Raw genomic sequence first — 17,066 nt, forward strand, 5'->3', positions numbered from 1 at the left:
GGGGGGGGGGGGGTCCCGATCGGACCCCCGACCCGCGGAAAAGGCAGCGACGTTCTGCCTGTCCGTGCCATTTTGCCGACGTATATGTACATGCAGCGGTCGTTAAGCGGTTAAAGTGGTTGTAAACCCTTTACAACCACTTTTACCTATAGGTAAGCCTAGATTAAGGCTATGCTATGCATACTAGCTCATTATGCCTTTGTCTTGCAGGTGTTATTTTTGAGCTATTTTTTGAAAAGTGGGTTGTTCTCATAGTTGAGGCAGAAGAACAGAGAACCCAACCTACTAAGCATCTCCTGCAGGGGTAGTGCTACACACACACACATGTAATATATATATATATATATATATATATATATATATATATATATATATATATATGAGTATAGTATATGCAGCACAACTTTTTTATATATTTTTTAAACAGCATCGACCTCAGGAAGATAGTCAGAGGCATCGATCATGTGACACATTAAGAATCGGAACCCTTCACTAAAAGTGACAATGACCCAGAGGTCAGGGCAATTTGTGTAATGTCTCTCAAGAAAACTTACAAGTGTTTCTTTGTGAATGGAGTTTGGCAGCTAATGTGTGTCACACATGGAACACACCGGTCACACCCTAAGAGAAGTTGCTTCAATTCACGGTTTACGTCTCCCTGTAACCTTGGCATTGGCACTAAGTAGATAATGGCATTCATTAAAGGTGACTCAACATATTCATTGAGAACATTCAGTACACCAGAGGGCACTGATCACGTTCCATATCCCGTGTATCAGTTAAAGCGGAACTAAACTCAATCAACATGAACTATTTTAATCCTTATGCTGCTAGCATTCTTGAATAGATGGGAAGGTACACTAAATTACCAAAAGTATTGGGACGCCTGTCACATGAACTTTAATGGCATCCCAGTCTTTGTTCCGTAGGGTTCAACATTGAGTTGGCCCACCCTTTGCAGCTATAACAGCTTCAACTCCTCTGGGAAGGCCGTCCACAAGAATTAGGAGTGTGTCTATGGGAATGTTTGACCAATCTTCCAGAAGCACATTTGTGAGGTCAGGCACTGATGTGGGACAAGAAGGCCTGGCTCACAGTCTCCACTTTAATTCATCCCAAAGGTGTTCTATTGGATTGATTTGGACCAGTGCACAAAGCAAGATCCATAAAGACATGGATGAGTGATTTTCTGGTGGAAAAACTTGACTGGCCTGCACAGAGTCCTGGCCTTAACCTGATGGAACACCTTTGGGATGAATTCGAGTGGAGACTGGACAATTCTTATTGTGCACATCAGTACCTGACCTCACAAATGCGCTTCTGGAAGAATGGTCAGACATTCCCATAGACACACTCCTAAGCCTCGTGGACAGCCTTCCCAGAAGAGTTGAAGCTGTTATAGCTGCAACTTAAAGGGGTTCTAAAGGACCTGACACTCCTGCTCGCCCCCTCCCCCCTCAAGAGGCTTTCTCCACACCAGGGTAAAAGCCTTGCATTACTGTGTGTAGTTACAGACAGAAGAACAGGAAGTGAGGATTTCTCAGAAGAAATACCGTATTTATCTTGCTATAACGCGCCCCGGCGTATAGCGCGGAAAAAGAGAACATGCTCTCTTTTTGGCTCGACGAGTTCCTCGACAGTTTCCTCGATGAAAAATGTACACACGACCGGTTGTGAAAACGGTTGTGTGTACGAGGCCTCAGCCTACAGGTAAGCCTAGATTAAGGCTTACCTGTAGGTGCAACAAATATCTCCCAAACCTAAAAGGTTTAGGAGATATTTGCAGAAATGACAGGCGCCAATGTCTACGGCACATGCGCCCTGTAGACACCGGCGCAGGCGCACTGAAAGTGCAGTTTTTGTCAATGGCATTAACGGCATGCGCAGGGACCTGCCGCTTCCGGCCAATCACAGCGCCGGAGTGGCGATAACAGGAAGAAGATGCGAGGAGACATGGTGGCGGCGGTGGAAGGGAATGAGGAGGACTTTGGGGGCTTCTATCTCAGGTAAGTGCCACATAATGAGCTAGTATGCTATGCATACTAGCTCATTATGCCTTTCTCTTGCAGGTTATTTTTTTCCCCCGTTTTTTGGGGGGGTGGGGGATGCAGGGCCGGATTTTCTCTCCCTGCCGCCCCAAGGCCAGGTTCCACAATGCACCCCCTCCCCGCCAACCGAACCCCCCCCCCAAATCAACGGAGAATGTGCGGCACGGTTAGATCAAATATGTTTTGTTTGTTTTTTTACTTTTTTTATTTATTTTTAGCTTGTCGCTTACTTTCTTAAATTTTTGTATCATTTTCTTATTATTTTTCTTACTATTTTTCTTATTCTTTACTTTTTTATTTTATTAATTTAATTATTATTTCTTATTATTTATTTATTTTTTATCATTTTTTTTTTCACTTAACTTTTTTGCTATCACACAGGAGAAAACAATTTCCTGTGTGATAGCAATTGGAGGTGACATGTTCTCTTTATTGACCCTGTCACCTCCAAAACAGGAGTCCTAGCACTGTGCTAGAACTCCTGTCACAGCTGAGATGGGAAGAGCACAGCTCTCCCCTCTCACTGTGTACATCGGCAGCAGGGACAGGAGACAGACTCGGTGGCCGGGGGGAGGACGGAGTCCCGAAGACAGAGCCAGCAGAGAGAGGTATGTGGGGTGGGGGGGAGAGGGGGGGACGGACAGGAGCACATATTTTACAAGTGATTTCGGCGACATCGCCGCAATCACTTGTTAACGAGCGAGTGGATTCCCCCATAACTTACCGCCCTCAACTGTATCTTCCGGGCGTCGGGGGACTCCATGCCACTGCCGCCCCTTGTAGCCCTGCCGCCCCAAGGCCTGGCCTCAGTGGCCTTGTGGGAAATCCGGGCCTGGGGGATGTACTTTCTCTTTAAGTTAGTTGACTAAAATGTTTTAGTCGGTTTTAGTCATCAAAATTAACCCTGGCTCCAAGGTATCAGTACATCATTATATAAAATAATACTAAACTCTGTGTGGGGGACACTTGCAATGAGGGGTGTGACCAGAGACGGACTGACAACTCATGGGGCCCCCGGGCAATAGAAGATTATGGGGCCCCCGGCTTACCACGCCAGGAGGCAGTGCAGAGGCGGGATAGCTAAAATCTGAGGAATTTTACATCAAAAGCATGTAGTTTTGAGACATATCAGGGACAGATGTAAAAAAAAAAAACACAGATTTTTACATACTGTCCCTGGTTTTACTAAGGCCCCTTTCACATTGAGGCGTTTTTCATGCAGTACAGCGCTAAAAATAGCGCTGCTATACCGCATGAAAAATCATGCCCTGTAGTGTTCAATGTGAAAGCCCGAAGGCTTTCACACTGAAGCGGTGCGCTAGCAGGAGCGCTCCAAAAGTCCTGCTAGCCGCATCTTTACTGCGGTATAGGAGCGGTGTGTTCACCGCTCCTATACCGCGCCTTCCCATTGAAATCAATGGGAAACCGCGGTATTAACCCTTTTTCGGCCGCTACAAATAGCGCGGCTATACCGTCACCGCAGCTCCACGCCTCAATGTGAAAGAGGTCTTAGCCTTGCAACCCTGATGGGGCCCCCTAGTGGCATGGGGCCCTCGGGCAGTGCCACAATGGTCAGTCCGCCCCTGGGTGTGGCTATTTCTGAGCTCCGCCAGCAGAGAGCACTGCAGTGTGAGAACAGAAAGACAATAACATGAAATTGCGTTTCCAAGCAAAAATCTGTCACAAAAGAGGAAATGCGGAAGTACAGGAATATAAAGACATAAAAAGGTGTGAGATTTCAATTGTTACTCCAACGCCGAGGATTTCCGTTTTCCATGGAAACCCGTTAAATCATCCCCGGTATCTATGACATTTTTTTTATTTATTTTTTATTTAGAGGAATGACTTTTGGTGTATACAGTGAGTTTTTCACATCTGACAATGCGCCATAGAAACAAAAAACACAATGATTGAGCGCACTTCTGACAATGCGCCATGACAGCTTGCCAGTCACTCACATAAGCTGCCATTGTTTATTATCTCATATCGTGTATATTTTTATTTCTCTGCATGTTTGTGGCTTTCTGACAATTGTCACAATTTAAAAAAATAATGAGTTATTTTATTGTACTTTTCCCCCCTCCATTGTACAGCTGAACTCTTTATGGAACAACAGCTTATGAAAGAAGCAGGCTTTTGTATCCAGGAGGCAGCCAGCCTTTTCCCCACATCACACACTGTGCTGTACATGCGTGGGAAGCTCTGCGAGATGAAAGGCTGTTTGGAGGAGGCAGAGCAATTGTACAACGAAGCACTAACAGTCAATCCAGATGGAGTGAAAATTATGCACAGCCTGGTAAGTTTGTAGGCTCCGCTCGTTGTGCGAGTGTTTGGAGACCGCAGCTGTGGGTTCCATTGTCGCATTGATTGTGCGGTAATATTAGGGAATTATTTTTAGAATTTTTACATTCAGTGGCTGTACTTTAATTGGGAGAAGTGGTAATAGTAAATGTTTATTGTGTGAAAAAATAAAAATAAAAAAAGGTAGAATGTTCTGCCATTGTTAAAGGAATACTCCACATTTACTAAACTATTTTATTCTACATTAAAGTGGAACTAAACCTTCTCAAAGTAAACACATAGCAAGGTACACAACACCTGCCTTTACACGTACATGAACTTTAACCACTTAAAGCGGGGGTTCACCCTATATTAAAAAAAATTTTATTTTTTTTTCCTCTAGCATTAAATTCGGCATAGTAGCGCGAGCTACAGTATGCCTGTCTGTATTTTTTTATCCCCGTACTCACTGTGCTATTGTACATTGAATATTCCGGGGAATGGGCGTTCCTATGGTGAGAGAAGGTGATTGACGGCCGGCCCTGGCACGTCACGCTTCTCCGGAAATAGCCGAAATAGGCTTGGCTCTTCACGGCGCCTGCGCATAGCCTGTGCGCAGGCGCCGTGAAGAGCCGAGACCTACTCCGGCTGTCTTCGGGGAGCGTGACGTGCCAGAGCCGGCCGTCAATCATCCTCCCTCTCCATAGGCACGCCCATTCCCCGCGGGAGTCGGAATCTTCAATGTACAATAGCACAGTGAGTACGGGGATAAAAAAATACAGACCGGCATACTGTAGCTCGCGCTACTATGCCGAATGTAATGCTAGACTGTTGTTAAGGAGGGTGAACCACCGCTTTAAGGACCGAACCAATATGCTGCTACATGACCCAAGGGGTTTTTACAATTCGGCACTGCGTCGATTTAACAGACAATTGCGCGGTCGTGCGACGTGGCTCCTAAACAAAATTGGCGTCCTTTTTTCCCCACGAATAGAGCTTTATTTTGGTGGTATTTGATCACCTCTGCGGTTTTTATTTTTTGCGCTATAAACAAAAATAGAGCGACAATTTTGAAAAAAATGCAATATTTTTTACTTTTTGCTATAATAAATATCCCCCAAAAACATATATATATATAAAAAAAAAAATTTCCTCAGTTTAGGCCGATACGTATTCTTCTACCTATTTTTGGTAAAAAAAAAATCGCAATAAGCGTTTATCGATTGGTTTGCGCAAAATTTATAGCGTTTACAAAATAGGGGATAGTTTTATTGCATTTTTATTATTTATTTATTTTTTACTACTAATGGCGGCGATCAGCGATTTTTTTCGTGACTGCGACATTATGGCGGACACTTCGGACAATTTTGACACATTTTTGGGACCATTGTCATTTTCACAGCAAAAAATGCATTTAAATTGCATTCTTTATTGTGAAAATGACAGTTGCAGTTTGGGAGTTAAACACAGGGGGCGATGTAGGATTTAGTGTTCACCTAGTGTGTGTTTACAACTGTAGGGGGGTGTGGCTGTAGGACTGACATCATCGATCGAGTCTCCCTATAAAAGGGATGACTCGATCGATGCAGCGCCACAGTGAAGCACGGGGAAGCCGTGTTTACATACGGCTCTCCCCGTTCTTCAGCTCCGGGGAGCGATCGCGACAGAGCGGCTATAAACGAATAGCCGCGCCGCCGTCCCAGATCGCTCCCCGAGGGAATCCGACCGCTGCATGTAGCATGGGGGTCCCGATCGGACCCCCGACCCGCGTCTAGGCAGGGACGTACAGGTACGCCAATGTGCCTGTACGTGCCATTCTGTGGACGTATATATACATGTGGCGGTCGGGAAGCGGTTAATGGCATCCCAGTCTTAGTCCGATTGCGGCCCGTTGTCCGGTTTCATACGGCCCCACTGGTAATTTGGATATATATACCTTTTGTGGCCCCCATTCGTGGGGGCACCACAAAACATATATACTGTATTTCCTCAGAGGGGACAGGGAGGGAGTGAGACGAGTGCCGTCAGATTACATACAGGAGAATCTCCTGTTTACTTGGCGGCCTTTGTAATAGGAAGTCCCGTCTCCTGAGCTGGCATTGGACAACTGTTCTGTCTTAGGAGGCGGGACTTTGTATTAAAGTGGCCGCCGAGTAAACAGGAGATTCTCCTGTATGTAATCTGTTGGTGCTCGTCCTGCCCCCCTCCCTGTCCCCTCCAAGACTGCAGATGGGCATGGATCAGGATGCACTGATGACAATGGTGAGGCTACATTCAGAGGCTGCATTCATGGCAATAGTGAGGCTGCATTCATGGCAATAGTGAGGCTGCATTCATGACAATGGTGAGGCTGCATTCAGAGGCTGCATTCATGGCAATGGTGAGGCTGTATTCATGGCAATGGTGAGGCTGCATTCATGGCAATGGTGAGACTGCATTCATGTCAATGGTGAGGCTGCATTCATGTCAATGGTGAGGCTGCATTCATGTCAATGGTGAGGCTGCATTCATGTCAATGGTGAGGCTGCATTCATGTCAATGGTGAGGCTGCATTCATGTCAATGGTGAGGCTGCATTCATGGCAATGGTGAGGCTGTATTCATGTCAAGGGTGAGGCTGTATTCATGGCAATGGTGGGCTGCATTCATGGCAATGGTGAGACTGCATTCATGTCAATGGTGAGGCTGTATTCATGGCGATGGTGAGGCTGCATTCAACGCATTGGTGAGGCTGCATTCATGTCAATGGTGAGGCTGTATTCATGGCAATGGTGAGGCTGCATTCATGGCGATGGTGAGACTGCATTCATGGCAATGATGAGGCTGCATTCATGCCATTGGTGAGGCTGCATTCATGTCAATGGTGAGGCTGTATTCATGGCAATGGTGAGGCTGCATTCATGTCAATGGTGAGGCTGCATTCATGTCAATGGTGAGGCTGCATTCATGGCAATGGTGAGGCTGCATTCATGGCAATGGTGAGGTTGCATTCATGGCAATGGTGAGGCTGCAGATGGGCAGTAATTAGGCTGCATTGATGGGCACTGACCCTTATTTTGCTTTACAGTTCTTAATTAAAAAAAAAAATCTGGGAATTTCCCTCTTAAAGTGAAGGTGCGTGTTATATTCCGATAAATACGGTATATCCAAATAACACGCCCCAAGCTCATCCTTAGACTCCTCACCACACACAGCTACAAAGGAATGTGAATTCTTGTTGGGCAGCGTATTAGTTCATTTGCATTTTATTTTAATGGTTCAAAGAATGTCAGGCAAAATGGTCAACCCTCACGCACGTTCACTTCATTAAATCTGGCCCTCTTTGAAAAAAGTTTGTGGTGGCACCTTCCCATCCTCTTCTGCGCACTGGGGTTGGCTTGCTGCCCCCCAAAATAATTGAGCACCAGCCACCACTGATTCAGGGCATAGTGACAGTGGGGGAGATTTACTAAAACTGGTGCGCACAGAATCTAGTGCAGCTGGGCATACTAACCAATCAGCATCAGGTTTTATTGTCAAAGCCTAAAGAAGTTTTTTTTTTTTATCTTAATGCATTCTATTGTACTAATGTCACTGGCAGGGAAGGGGTTACCATCAGGGGCAATCAAGGGGTTAACTGTGTTCCCTGGGTGTGTATTCTAATTGTATGGGGGACTGTGTGACTAGGGAAACACACAGATGCATCTTCCAGGATCTGTGTGATCTCCCCTGTCAGAACGGAGATCTGCCTTGTTTACACAGGCAGATTCCCGATCTGTCACTGCGGGGAATGATTGCGGGTGGCCGGCGGAAATCGAGTCCACTGGACCCCGCTGATTGGCTCCCCCGCTGGCCAATGGGAGCGTGCACACCCACAAAAGCAAGTTTCCAAGCCGTCGTACACCTACGGCGATTTGCGGGATCGTGCCACGTTGCCGCAGTATAATTACGGCGGAAGGTCGGTAAGTGGTTAAAGTCCCATGTTGGGGGGGAAAAAAATACTGATTTGATAATATGATTGGATAATGGACAACAGCAGAGCTTTACCCCATTTACTAAACTCTGGGGGAAAGGAGTGCAACGGTACACAGTCTATTTGCCTTTAGTAAATCCACCCCAAGTGTCACTTTAAGTGCTGCACCCTTTTATACAATCTTGTATTAGATCAGGGGTCCCCAAACTTTCTAGGCAAAGGGCCAGTTTACTGCCCTTGAGGCTTTAGGGGGGCCAGCGGGTGTAGAAGATGCCCTGGCATCAGTGCCCCACCATTGGTTTTGATGGAAGGAATAGTGCCCCATTGTTGATATCAACAAGAAGGAAAGTGCCTCATTGATGGTGTTAGTAGGTGGAACAGTGCTCCATCGTTGGTGTCAGTTGGTGAAATAATGCCCCAAGGGCCAGATAAAAGTATGCAGAGGGCCACATCTGGCCCCCGGGCCACAGTTTGGAGACCACTGTATTATATCATATCCACTTGATGCATTCTGAGGATATATTCACTTCCATATCTTGCAATCAGGCACATAATGGGGTAGATCCACAAAGAAAGTACGTCGGCGTATCTATTGATACGCCGGCGTAATTTCAAATTTCCCGCGTCGTATCTTTGTTTTGAATCCTCAAAACAAGATACGACGGCATCTGGGTTAGATCCAACAGGCGTACGTCTTCGTACACCTTCGGATATTAGATGCAATTTTTCGGCGTCCGCTAGGTGGCGTTCCCGTAGTAATCCGCCGCGAGTATGCAAATGAGATATTTCTGACTATCCACGAACGTACGACCGGCCATCAAATTTTTTTACGTCGTTTCCGTGCGGCTTTTTCCGGCGTATAGTTAAAGCTGCTATCTGGTGGCGTACTCAATGTTAAGTATGGCCGTCGTTCCCGCGTATAATTTTGAAAATTTTACGTCGTTTGCGTAATTCGTCCGTGAATGGGGCTGGACGCCATTTACGTACACGTCGAAAACAATGACGTCCTAGCGAAGTCATTTGGAGCAATGCACCCTGGGAGTTTTAAAGGACGGGGCATGCGCAGTTCGTTCGGCGTGGGGACGCGCTTCATTTAAATGAAACACGCCCCCCTACCCGCCCAATTTGAATTTCGCGCCCTTACGCCGCGAGAGATACACTACGCCGCCGTAACTTACGGCGCAAATTCTTTCAGGATTCAAAGAAAAGCAAAGTAAGTTACAGCGGCGTAGCGTATCTTACATACGCTGTGGATCTGCCCCAATGGGTTCTGAACCTTGTAGAACATTGACAGCACAGGAAGTAAGAAAAATAAGCGCTGCGCAAACTGTTGGCGCTATATAAATCCTGTATAATAAGAATAATAATGTCACCATTGCCGTCATACAAGCCTTTCTCATCCTACCCTCACACATCATTTGATTTGCTGTACTTGTACTTGGCCTGGCTGTGTCAGGCTCGGCTGCAGCAAGCGACGGCAGACAGCGTGACTCATGTGGCAGCATTCATTTAGCCCGTCTGAACCTGGGAGCAAGATGGCAGTCTGTAGCGCACAGCCTAGGTGTAACCTTTCCTGCAGTATGTCTCCTGGTAGGTTCAGGTTACTCCGCAAGTAACTATTTCTGTTTGGTGTCATTACATCACATGCCTTTAAATAGCCCCGTGAATTTCTACTTAAAAGGCCAGTAATCGTAAATTGCAGGTCGGCTTGTATAAAAGAGCTGCTAATGGTGTTCGGCTTTTGTTAAATAAACATTCCAGAGGCTTGTAGATTAATTATATGCCAATGGTAAAATCAATAAACTGCTAATGCAGTCCAGTAAACAGTGATATAGTCAGAATGTGGTCAAAATATGATCTTAATCACTTCACGCCCAAGCTGTACCCGAAAGACGACTACAGCGCAGGCTTAAAATGCTGGGAGGGCGTCCATGAATGTCCTCCCGTATTCGCGCTGCTGGAGCGCCACCTTTGGACTCGGCTGATCACACATTGGGGGTAAAGGACCAATCACATGATCAGCTGTCAGCCAATAAAAGCTCTTTACAGAAGTAAACAGAAGCCGGTTATCGGCTTTTTCTTTTTTCCAGCGTCTTCTGTTACAGGAACATCGGTTCCAACATTTGCCCATCAGTGCTGCTAGTCAGTGCCCGCCAGTGCCACCTACCAGTGCTCATCAGTACTGCTAATCAGTGCCACCTACCAACATCCGTATTTTTATGGAAAGTTCGTAAAAACTGGCACTTTTCCCCCCTGTTCGTAAATGTCGGTGGTTGTGGGAATGTGCCAGTAAAAATAGCCGAGATTGGTTCAGCTTGGAACTGCAGAGGGTGGGGGGTGGAGACAGGGGTTGTTGGTGGCACCGCAGAGGGGGATGGAGGCAGGGGGTGATTGGAGGCAGGGGGTGATTGGAGGCAGGGGGAGATTGAAGGCAGGGGGTGTTAGTGGCAGGGGGTGATTGGAGGCAAGGGGTGTTGGTGGCACCGCAGAGGGGGATGGTGGCACCGCAGAGGGTGGGGGATGGAGACAGGGGTTGTTGGTGGCACCGCAGAGGGAGATGGAGGCAGGGGACGATGGAGGCAGGGGGTGATTGGAGGCAGGGGGCCTGTGGGAGATTGGAGGCAGCCGAGATTGTGGCACCGCAGAGGGGGGTGAAGGCAGGGGGTGTTGGTGGCAGAGGGGGATGGAGGCAGGGGGTGATGTGACTAAATAATTTGCCCTTATTATATCGAAAATCAAAAAAATATGTTTTTTTACCTTAATATCTACCTTAAATCACATTGCTATTTGCCTAGCCTACTTGTTTGTAGCCTAAATACTGAAATTTGCACCTAAAAATTTAATTTTGTAACTTTTGTGAAATGCCAGTAAAAACGTGGCTGCGCCAGTAAATTTTGGCTGTCGTGACAGTAAATTTCAATCTGGTAGGTTTGCAACACTGCCTACCAGTGCTCATCAGTACTACTAATCATTGCCCACCAGTGCCACCTATCAGTGCCCATCAGTGTCACCTATAAGTACTGCCTATCACTGCCACCTACATGGGATGGTTTTTTTTGTGTGCCGGCCAACACACCAAACTTGAGGCACATTTAATCAGGGGATGTTGTACGTGCAATAATTTATATTCTAATACATTTTAAAAGGATTTTACACAATGTGGAGCATTTTGATTTTTTGGAGAGATTCTTATATATAATACGGTGCCAAGGGGTGATCCAGTGTAGGGGAGTTACCGGATCCGGGGAAAGGCCTTGGCTGGGTTTAAGCTACAAATGCAAACAACCCCCTTGTAATGAGGGGTCCACAGGAGCTGGAAAGCGAGTTATTCAGCTGTTGGTGGAGGCACTGATATATAAAACCACTAAAAGGTGGCGGATGGTGGAGAACAGCACCAGGAGTTTTTAAGATATATTTTCACAACACCTGTGGACTGTTTTGTTATTTTTATTCTGAAATGATTTATTATAATTTGTTTGATTAGTGCAATTCTATATATTTTTATATTTGTGTACTGTGTATATGTCTCACAGGAGATTTGCTGCTTATACTTTTCTGTTTATCAGGTTATTTGATAGCGCAGTTTTTTCACTTCTTTATTTCATGAATCATCTGCCCTAACTCAAGATGGCCGCAGCTAGAAATGTTAGGAAGGTGCTTTTTAAAGGGATTTCTCAAAATGAAATATAAGATGGATGAGTGAGTCTATGTTAATTATTAACAAATTACCGTATTTATCACGGTATAACGTGCTCCCGCGTATACCGCGCACCCCTAAAGTGACCCCCAATCCTGTGGAAAAAAAAGTTATTTTTGTACTTACAGTTTTGGTGTCTTGCGCGGCGTCCATCGGTGGCCTCGTCGGGTCCGGCTTCGGGTGTCCTCTTCGGCGGGTCCGGCGTCCTTCTGCGGCTTCGGGTGTCCTTCTGCGGCTTCGGGTGTCCTTCTGCGGCGGGTCCGGTGTCCTCTTCGGCGCGTCCGGTGTCCTCTCCGGCGGGTCCGGCGTCCTTCTGCGGTGTCCTCGCGGCATCCTCGCGTCCTCCCCGCTCGTTTCCCGCGCCGAGTTTTGAATACTGCGCCAGCATATACCGAGCGCAGTACACTCGGGCAGGCTCGGCAACTGTCGCGCTCACGTCCTGTACGTCCAGGACGTGACCGCGGAAGAAGCCGAGACTGGCCGACTATACCCGAGTGTACTGCGCTCGTTATATGTCGGCGCAGTATTCAAAACTCGGCGCGGGAAAGCGGGTATCGGCGTATATCGCGCACCCACGATGTACGCCGATAAATACGGTAAGTACTCTTTTTTTTTTTTAAACAAAATGTATTAAAGCGGAGGTCTGCTTTTCGAACCCCTCCCCCCTCCGGTGTCACATTTGGCACCTTTCAGCGGGGAGGGGGGTGCAGATACCTGTATAAAACAGGTATTTGCTCCCATATCCAGGCATCGACCCCCACAGAATCAAATGCAAGCAAAAATGCTGCGGGGAGGGGGGTGGAAGTGACGTAGACCCATGCAGCATTTTTGCTTGCACTTGATTGGATAATGGAAGTCGGCAGAGCTTCTGCCCATTTACTAAGCTCTGGAGCAACTGCTCTTGCAGTCTATTTGCCTTTAGTAAATCAACCCCTTTGTGTCTGCATTCATTTTTCAAACTTTTTCCCCATGTTTCACCATCTAAACCTTTCAGTACTACACTTTTTATCCTATAGAAACAACACTCACTGTACTGTATCTATAGAGGAGTAGAGTTGTCAGTGTAGGACCAAGATGTGCTTTAGGACTGCTGAACGCCTAGAATTTCCAGTAGGAGATATTGCGGCTTTCATATTTCTCTCAGTGCAGGTTTCTTACCTGTATCACCTGACCATGCATGTAAAGGTAATTGGAGGAGAGGGTGAAGAAGCTCCGTGATGCTGCCTATAACTAGAGAAAATGGAAATGATTAGTCCAAGAAATTCAACCCAGCTGATTAGGTATCCCTTCTGATTTACTAGGGGTGTCAGATGCTATCCATAGACATATTAGCCATCAGCTAATCATAGTCAGCCTGTTACAGACTGTTGTGAATCTTCAGTGTCATGGGCATGGTTTAAAGCAAGGTTAGGCAACCTCGGCACTCCAGCTATGGGGAAACTACAAATCCCATCATGCCTCTGCCTCTAGGAGTCATGCCTGTGATTGTCAGGGGCTTGCAATGTCTCATGGAACTTGTAGTTAGTTAAGCCCTGTACACACGGGCCAGAATCTTGTCAGGAAAAAAACTTTGTTTTTCCTGACGAGATTCTTGGCAAGAATCTCTTGCCGGCCGAGTGTAACACACACTCCATTCAAAAGAACCGCCGTTCTTTTGAATGGCACGAACATGGTGACGTCATCGACTGCGATGAGCATGTTTTTGTCACATTCGATGCCGTCGCCGACATCTTGCTACACCCTACCTATGCTTTGGAAGCTACCGCGCATGCGTCAAAGTCATTTCGAGCATGCGCGGGTTTCCACGGCGACAGGTAAGTATACAGTTGGTCGGGTTTCTCGGCAGGAAAACACTGCCGAGAATCACAACGAGAAAATAGAGAGCAGGATCTCTATTTTTCTCGTCGAGATTCTGGTTTCTGGACAGTTTTCTTGACGAGAAACCACAAAGCCTCGTACAGACGCTCGGTTTACTCGGCAAGAAAGCTCTGCCAGCAGTTTTCTTGCTGGTTCTTGCAGAGAAAACCGTGTGTGTGTACGAGGCTTAAGGCACCGTCTTTAGTTATACCAACAGTGTAATTAGGGTTTGATTGTCCATATAACAGGTCCCATCTTGCAGCCCTCTAACAGACAGCTACCAGGCCAAAGGGTTGCTGGAGGCAGTAATTGTGAGCAAGTCATAAACAGAAGGAACCAGGGGGATACCCGCGATCATCTCACGGAGAGGAAGAACGGGAAATGCTAATGTAAACAAGCATTTCCCCATTCTTCCTAGTGACAGGACAGTGATCACAGCTCCCTGTAATCGAGAGCGGTGATCAGTGTCATGTCACACATAGCCCATCCCCCCTACAGTTAGAATCACTCCCTAGGTCACACTTAACCCCTTCAGTGCCCCTACTGGTTAATCCCTTCACTGCCAGTGTAATTTTTACAGTAATCCGTGCATTTTTATAGCACTGATCGCTGCATCAATGACAATGGTCCCAAAATGGCTTCAAAAGTGTCCGATGTGTCCGCCATGATGTCACAGTCACAATAAAAATAGATGATCGACGCCATTACTACTAGCAAAAAAATATATATATATTAATTAAAATGCCATAAAACTATCCCCTATTTTGTAAACGCTATAACTTTTGCACAAACCAATCAATAAATTCTTATTGCGTTTTTTTTTACCAAAAATATCTGGAAGAATATGTATCGGCCTAAATTGAGGAAAATATTTATTATAGCAAAAAGTAAAAAAATATTGCTTTTTTTTCGAAATTGTTGCTCTTATTTTGTTTATAGCACAAAAAATAAAAACCGCAGAGGTGATCAAATACCACCAAAAGAAAGTTCTATTTATGGGAAAAAAAGGACGTCAATTTTGTTTGGGAGCCACGTCGCTCGACCGCGCAATTGTCAGTTAAAGCGACGCAGTGGCGAATCGCAAAAAGTGCTCTGGTCTTTGGCCAGCCAAATGGTCCGGGGCTTAAGGCCCCGTACACACGGTCGGACAAAACCGATGAGAATGGTCCGACGGGCCGTTTTCATCGGTTCACCGCTGAAGTGGCCTGATGGTCTGATGTGTGTACACACCATCAGTTCAAAATCCGATCGGGTCAGAACGCGGTGACGTAAAACACACGAAGTGCTGAAAAAAACGAAGTTCAATGCTTCCAAGCATGCGTCGACTTGATTCTGAGCATGCGCGGGTTTTGAACCAATGCTTTTCTGTACTAACTATCGGTTTGGTCCGATGGGGCAGCGGTCCATCGGTTCGGTTTTGAAGCATGTTTTAAAATTTTGGATCGAAGGAAAACAGACCGATAGCCTATACACACGGTCGGTTTGGTCCGATGAAAATGAACTTCGGTTCATTCTCATCGGACCAAACCGACCGTGTGTACGGGGCCTTAGACCCCATTCACACCTTCGCGTTTTGTCGCATGTAGCGCGACGCGAACAAACGCCAGAGGGACGAAAAGCAATGAAAGTCAATGGGGATGGTTCACATCTGAACGCTGATGCGCCTGACGCGCATCGCCTGTAGTCAAAAGAAGTTCTGGACCCTTTTCTGTCGCGCAATACGCGCGATATGCGCGTATTTGAGCGTTTTTGGTTTTCCATTGAAATCAATGTAAAACGCCAGATACGCGCGTATTGCGCGACAACAAGCGTTTGCTACAGGCGTTTTGTCAATAGAACTTGTCGCCCAGGCAGAAGATTTAAAAAATCTACCAACATAGCAACAAGTGATGAAAAGATGATAGTTTTTCCTATTGGCTAAAAAAAAAACGTCTAAGTACAAAAACGTCGGACAACGCTGTATGCAAACGCGCATATTAGCATGAATACGCGCGAAAAAAACGCCTAAAAAAAACGCCGGAAAACGACGCTATTGCCTACGCCTAGGTGTGAATGCAGCCTTAGTGGTTAAGGAGAAATGGCAGTCTAGGCATGTTAGCAGCTTTGGACCCCAGTTTACATTGGTAACGATGGCAATGGTCGTGGCCCAATCGGCATTGTCTGTATTGGCAATACCAGCCCCATCAGACACCAGCTACCTACTACTACAAGTGCAAGTAACAGACAGGTGCACATCTTTGACCAATCTGAGCCCTTCAAACCTTAGAATCCTTCCTAGATCGCCTTGTGGATCATCCAGCTTGGACTACTACTGAATTTCCCAGTGACCTCAACACTTCCATGAACCTCAGCCTAGTTGAGAAATCACATGCTAAAATTTTTGTAAGAAAAATGCAAAATTAAAAAGTCAAATTTGACCTTTAGGTTTAAAAGTTTGCGGTGTCAGACAACTGACTGAACATTAGGCGTTCTCCTGTTACATGGAGAGTAGGTAAAAGTGTTAAATGGTTATGTTTAGTGAGTTGGAGGGCTCATCATTTCGGGAAACAATACCTTGCCTTTTAATTAGATCCAAGTTCGCCTTAATTTGCTCTCTTCATAATTGTGTAATTGATAGCGGTTGTAATTAAACATTGATGCGGGAGAGTATTTCAAATCAAACGAGATACCAGAACCCTCGCCATAAGGTTACTAATCAGAGATCAGAAAACAAGTCAACCATCGGGGAGCCTTCAATTGTTCTAGACAATTAATGTTATGGAATACAGTTTGTTATGGAAACCGGCTTAATACCTTTTGTACTTCCATGTCATTTTGGTGTTAGATGACCACTTATGCCTATTAAACTTTCTGTGCTTGTAACGATCAGCAGCCTTGTGAAAAGGCACACGTGTTTTAATAACCCTAGAATATGACACCATCCCTTGGAGGGGGGGGGGGGGGGGTTGACTCCTGACGGAAGATGTCCTCTCCTTCACTATAATAATCTCTTGCCGGGGTGAGATGCGCTTTTCAGTTTTCGTCTTCCAGGAATCCAATAAGTGTGTCACTTTGCATTATGTCATAAGCTGCTTTCACTGACCTTCCCAACCCTTTGGAAGAGTAGAACTCATTTACAAATCTAATGGGCTTGAATTAATATGCAAGCTACGCAAGTTATATACTGTGCTGGGGGAGTATGAATTGCTAGTTTGACCCATAAAAGGTTTCATACGATAAGTGTTTCCAAAAAT

At 46.0% G+C, this 17,066-nt stretch overlaps 1 protein-coding gene across 3 annotated transcripts in view; it reads left to right on the forward strand.

The window, feature by feature from the left end:
- TTC7A (tetratricopeptide repeat domain 7A) overlaps window positions 1-17,066 on the forward strand; it is a 489,583-nt gene that overhangs the window by 402,942 nt on the left and 69,575 nt on the right. For all 3 annotated transcript variants that reach the window (XM_040351571.1, XM_040351572.1, XM_040351573.1), the window contains one exon: window positions 4,142-4,344. In XM_040351571.1, coding sequence (XP_040207505.1) covers window positions 4,142-4,344 — 203 coding nt within the window. The remainder of the gene's footprint in view (window positions 1-4,141; window positions 4,345-17,066) is intronic.

The sequence above is a fragment of the Rana temporaria genome, chromosome 4 (genome assembly GCF_905171775.1).
Source record: "Rana temporaria chromosome 4, aRanTem1.1, whole genome shotgun sequence".
In the NCBI taxonomy this organism is placed as follows: domain Eukaryota; kingdom Metazoa; phylum Chordata; class Amphibia; order Anura; family Ranidae; genus Rana; species Rana temporaria.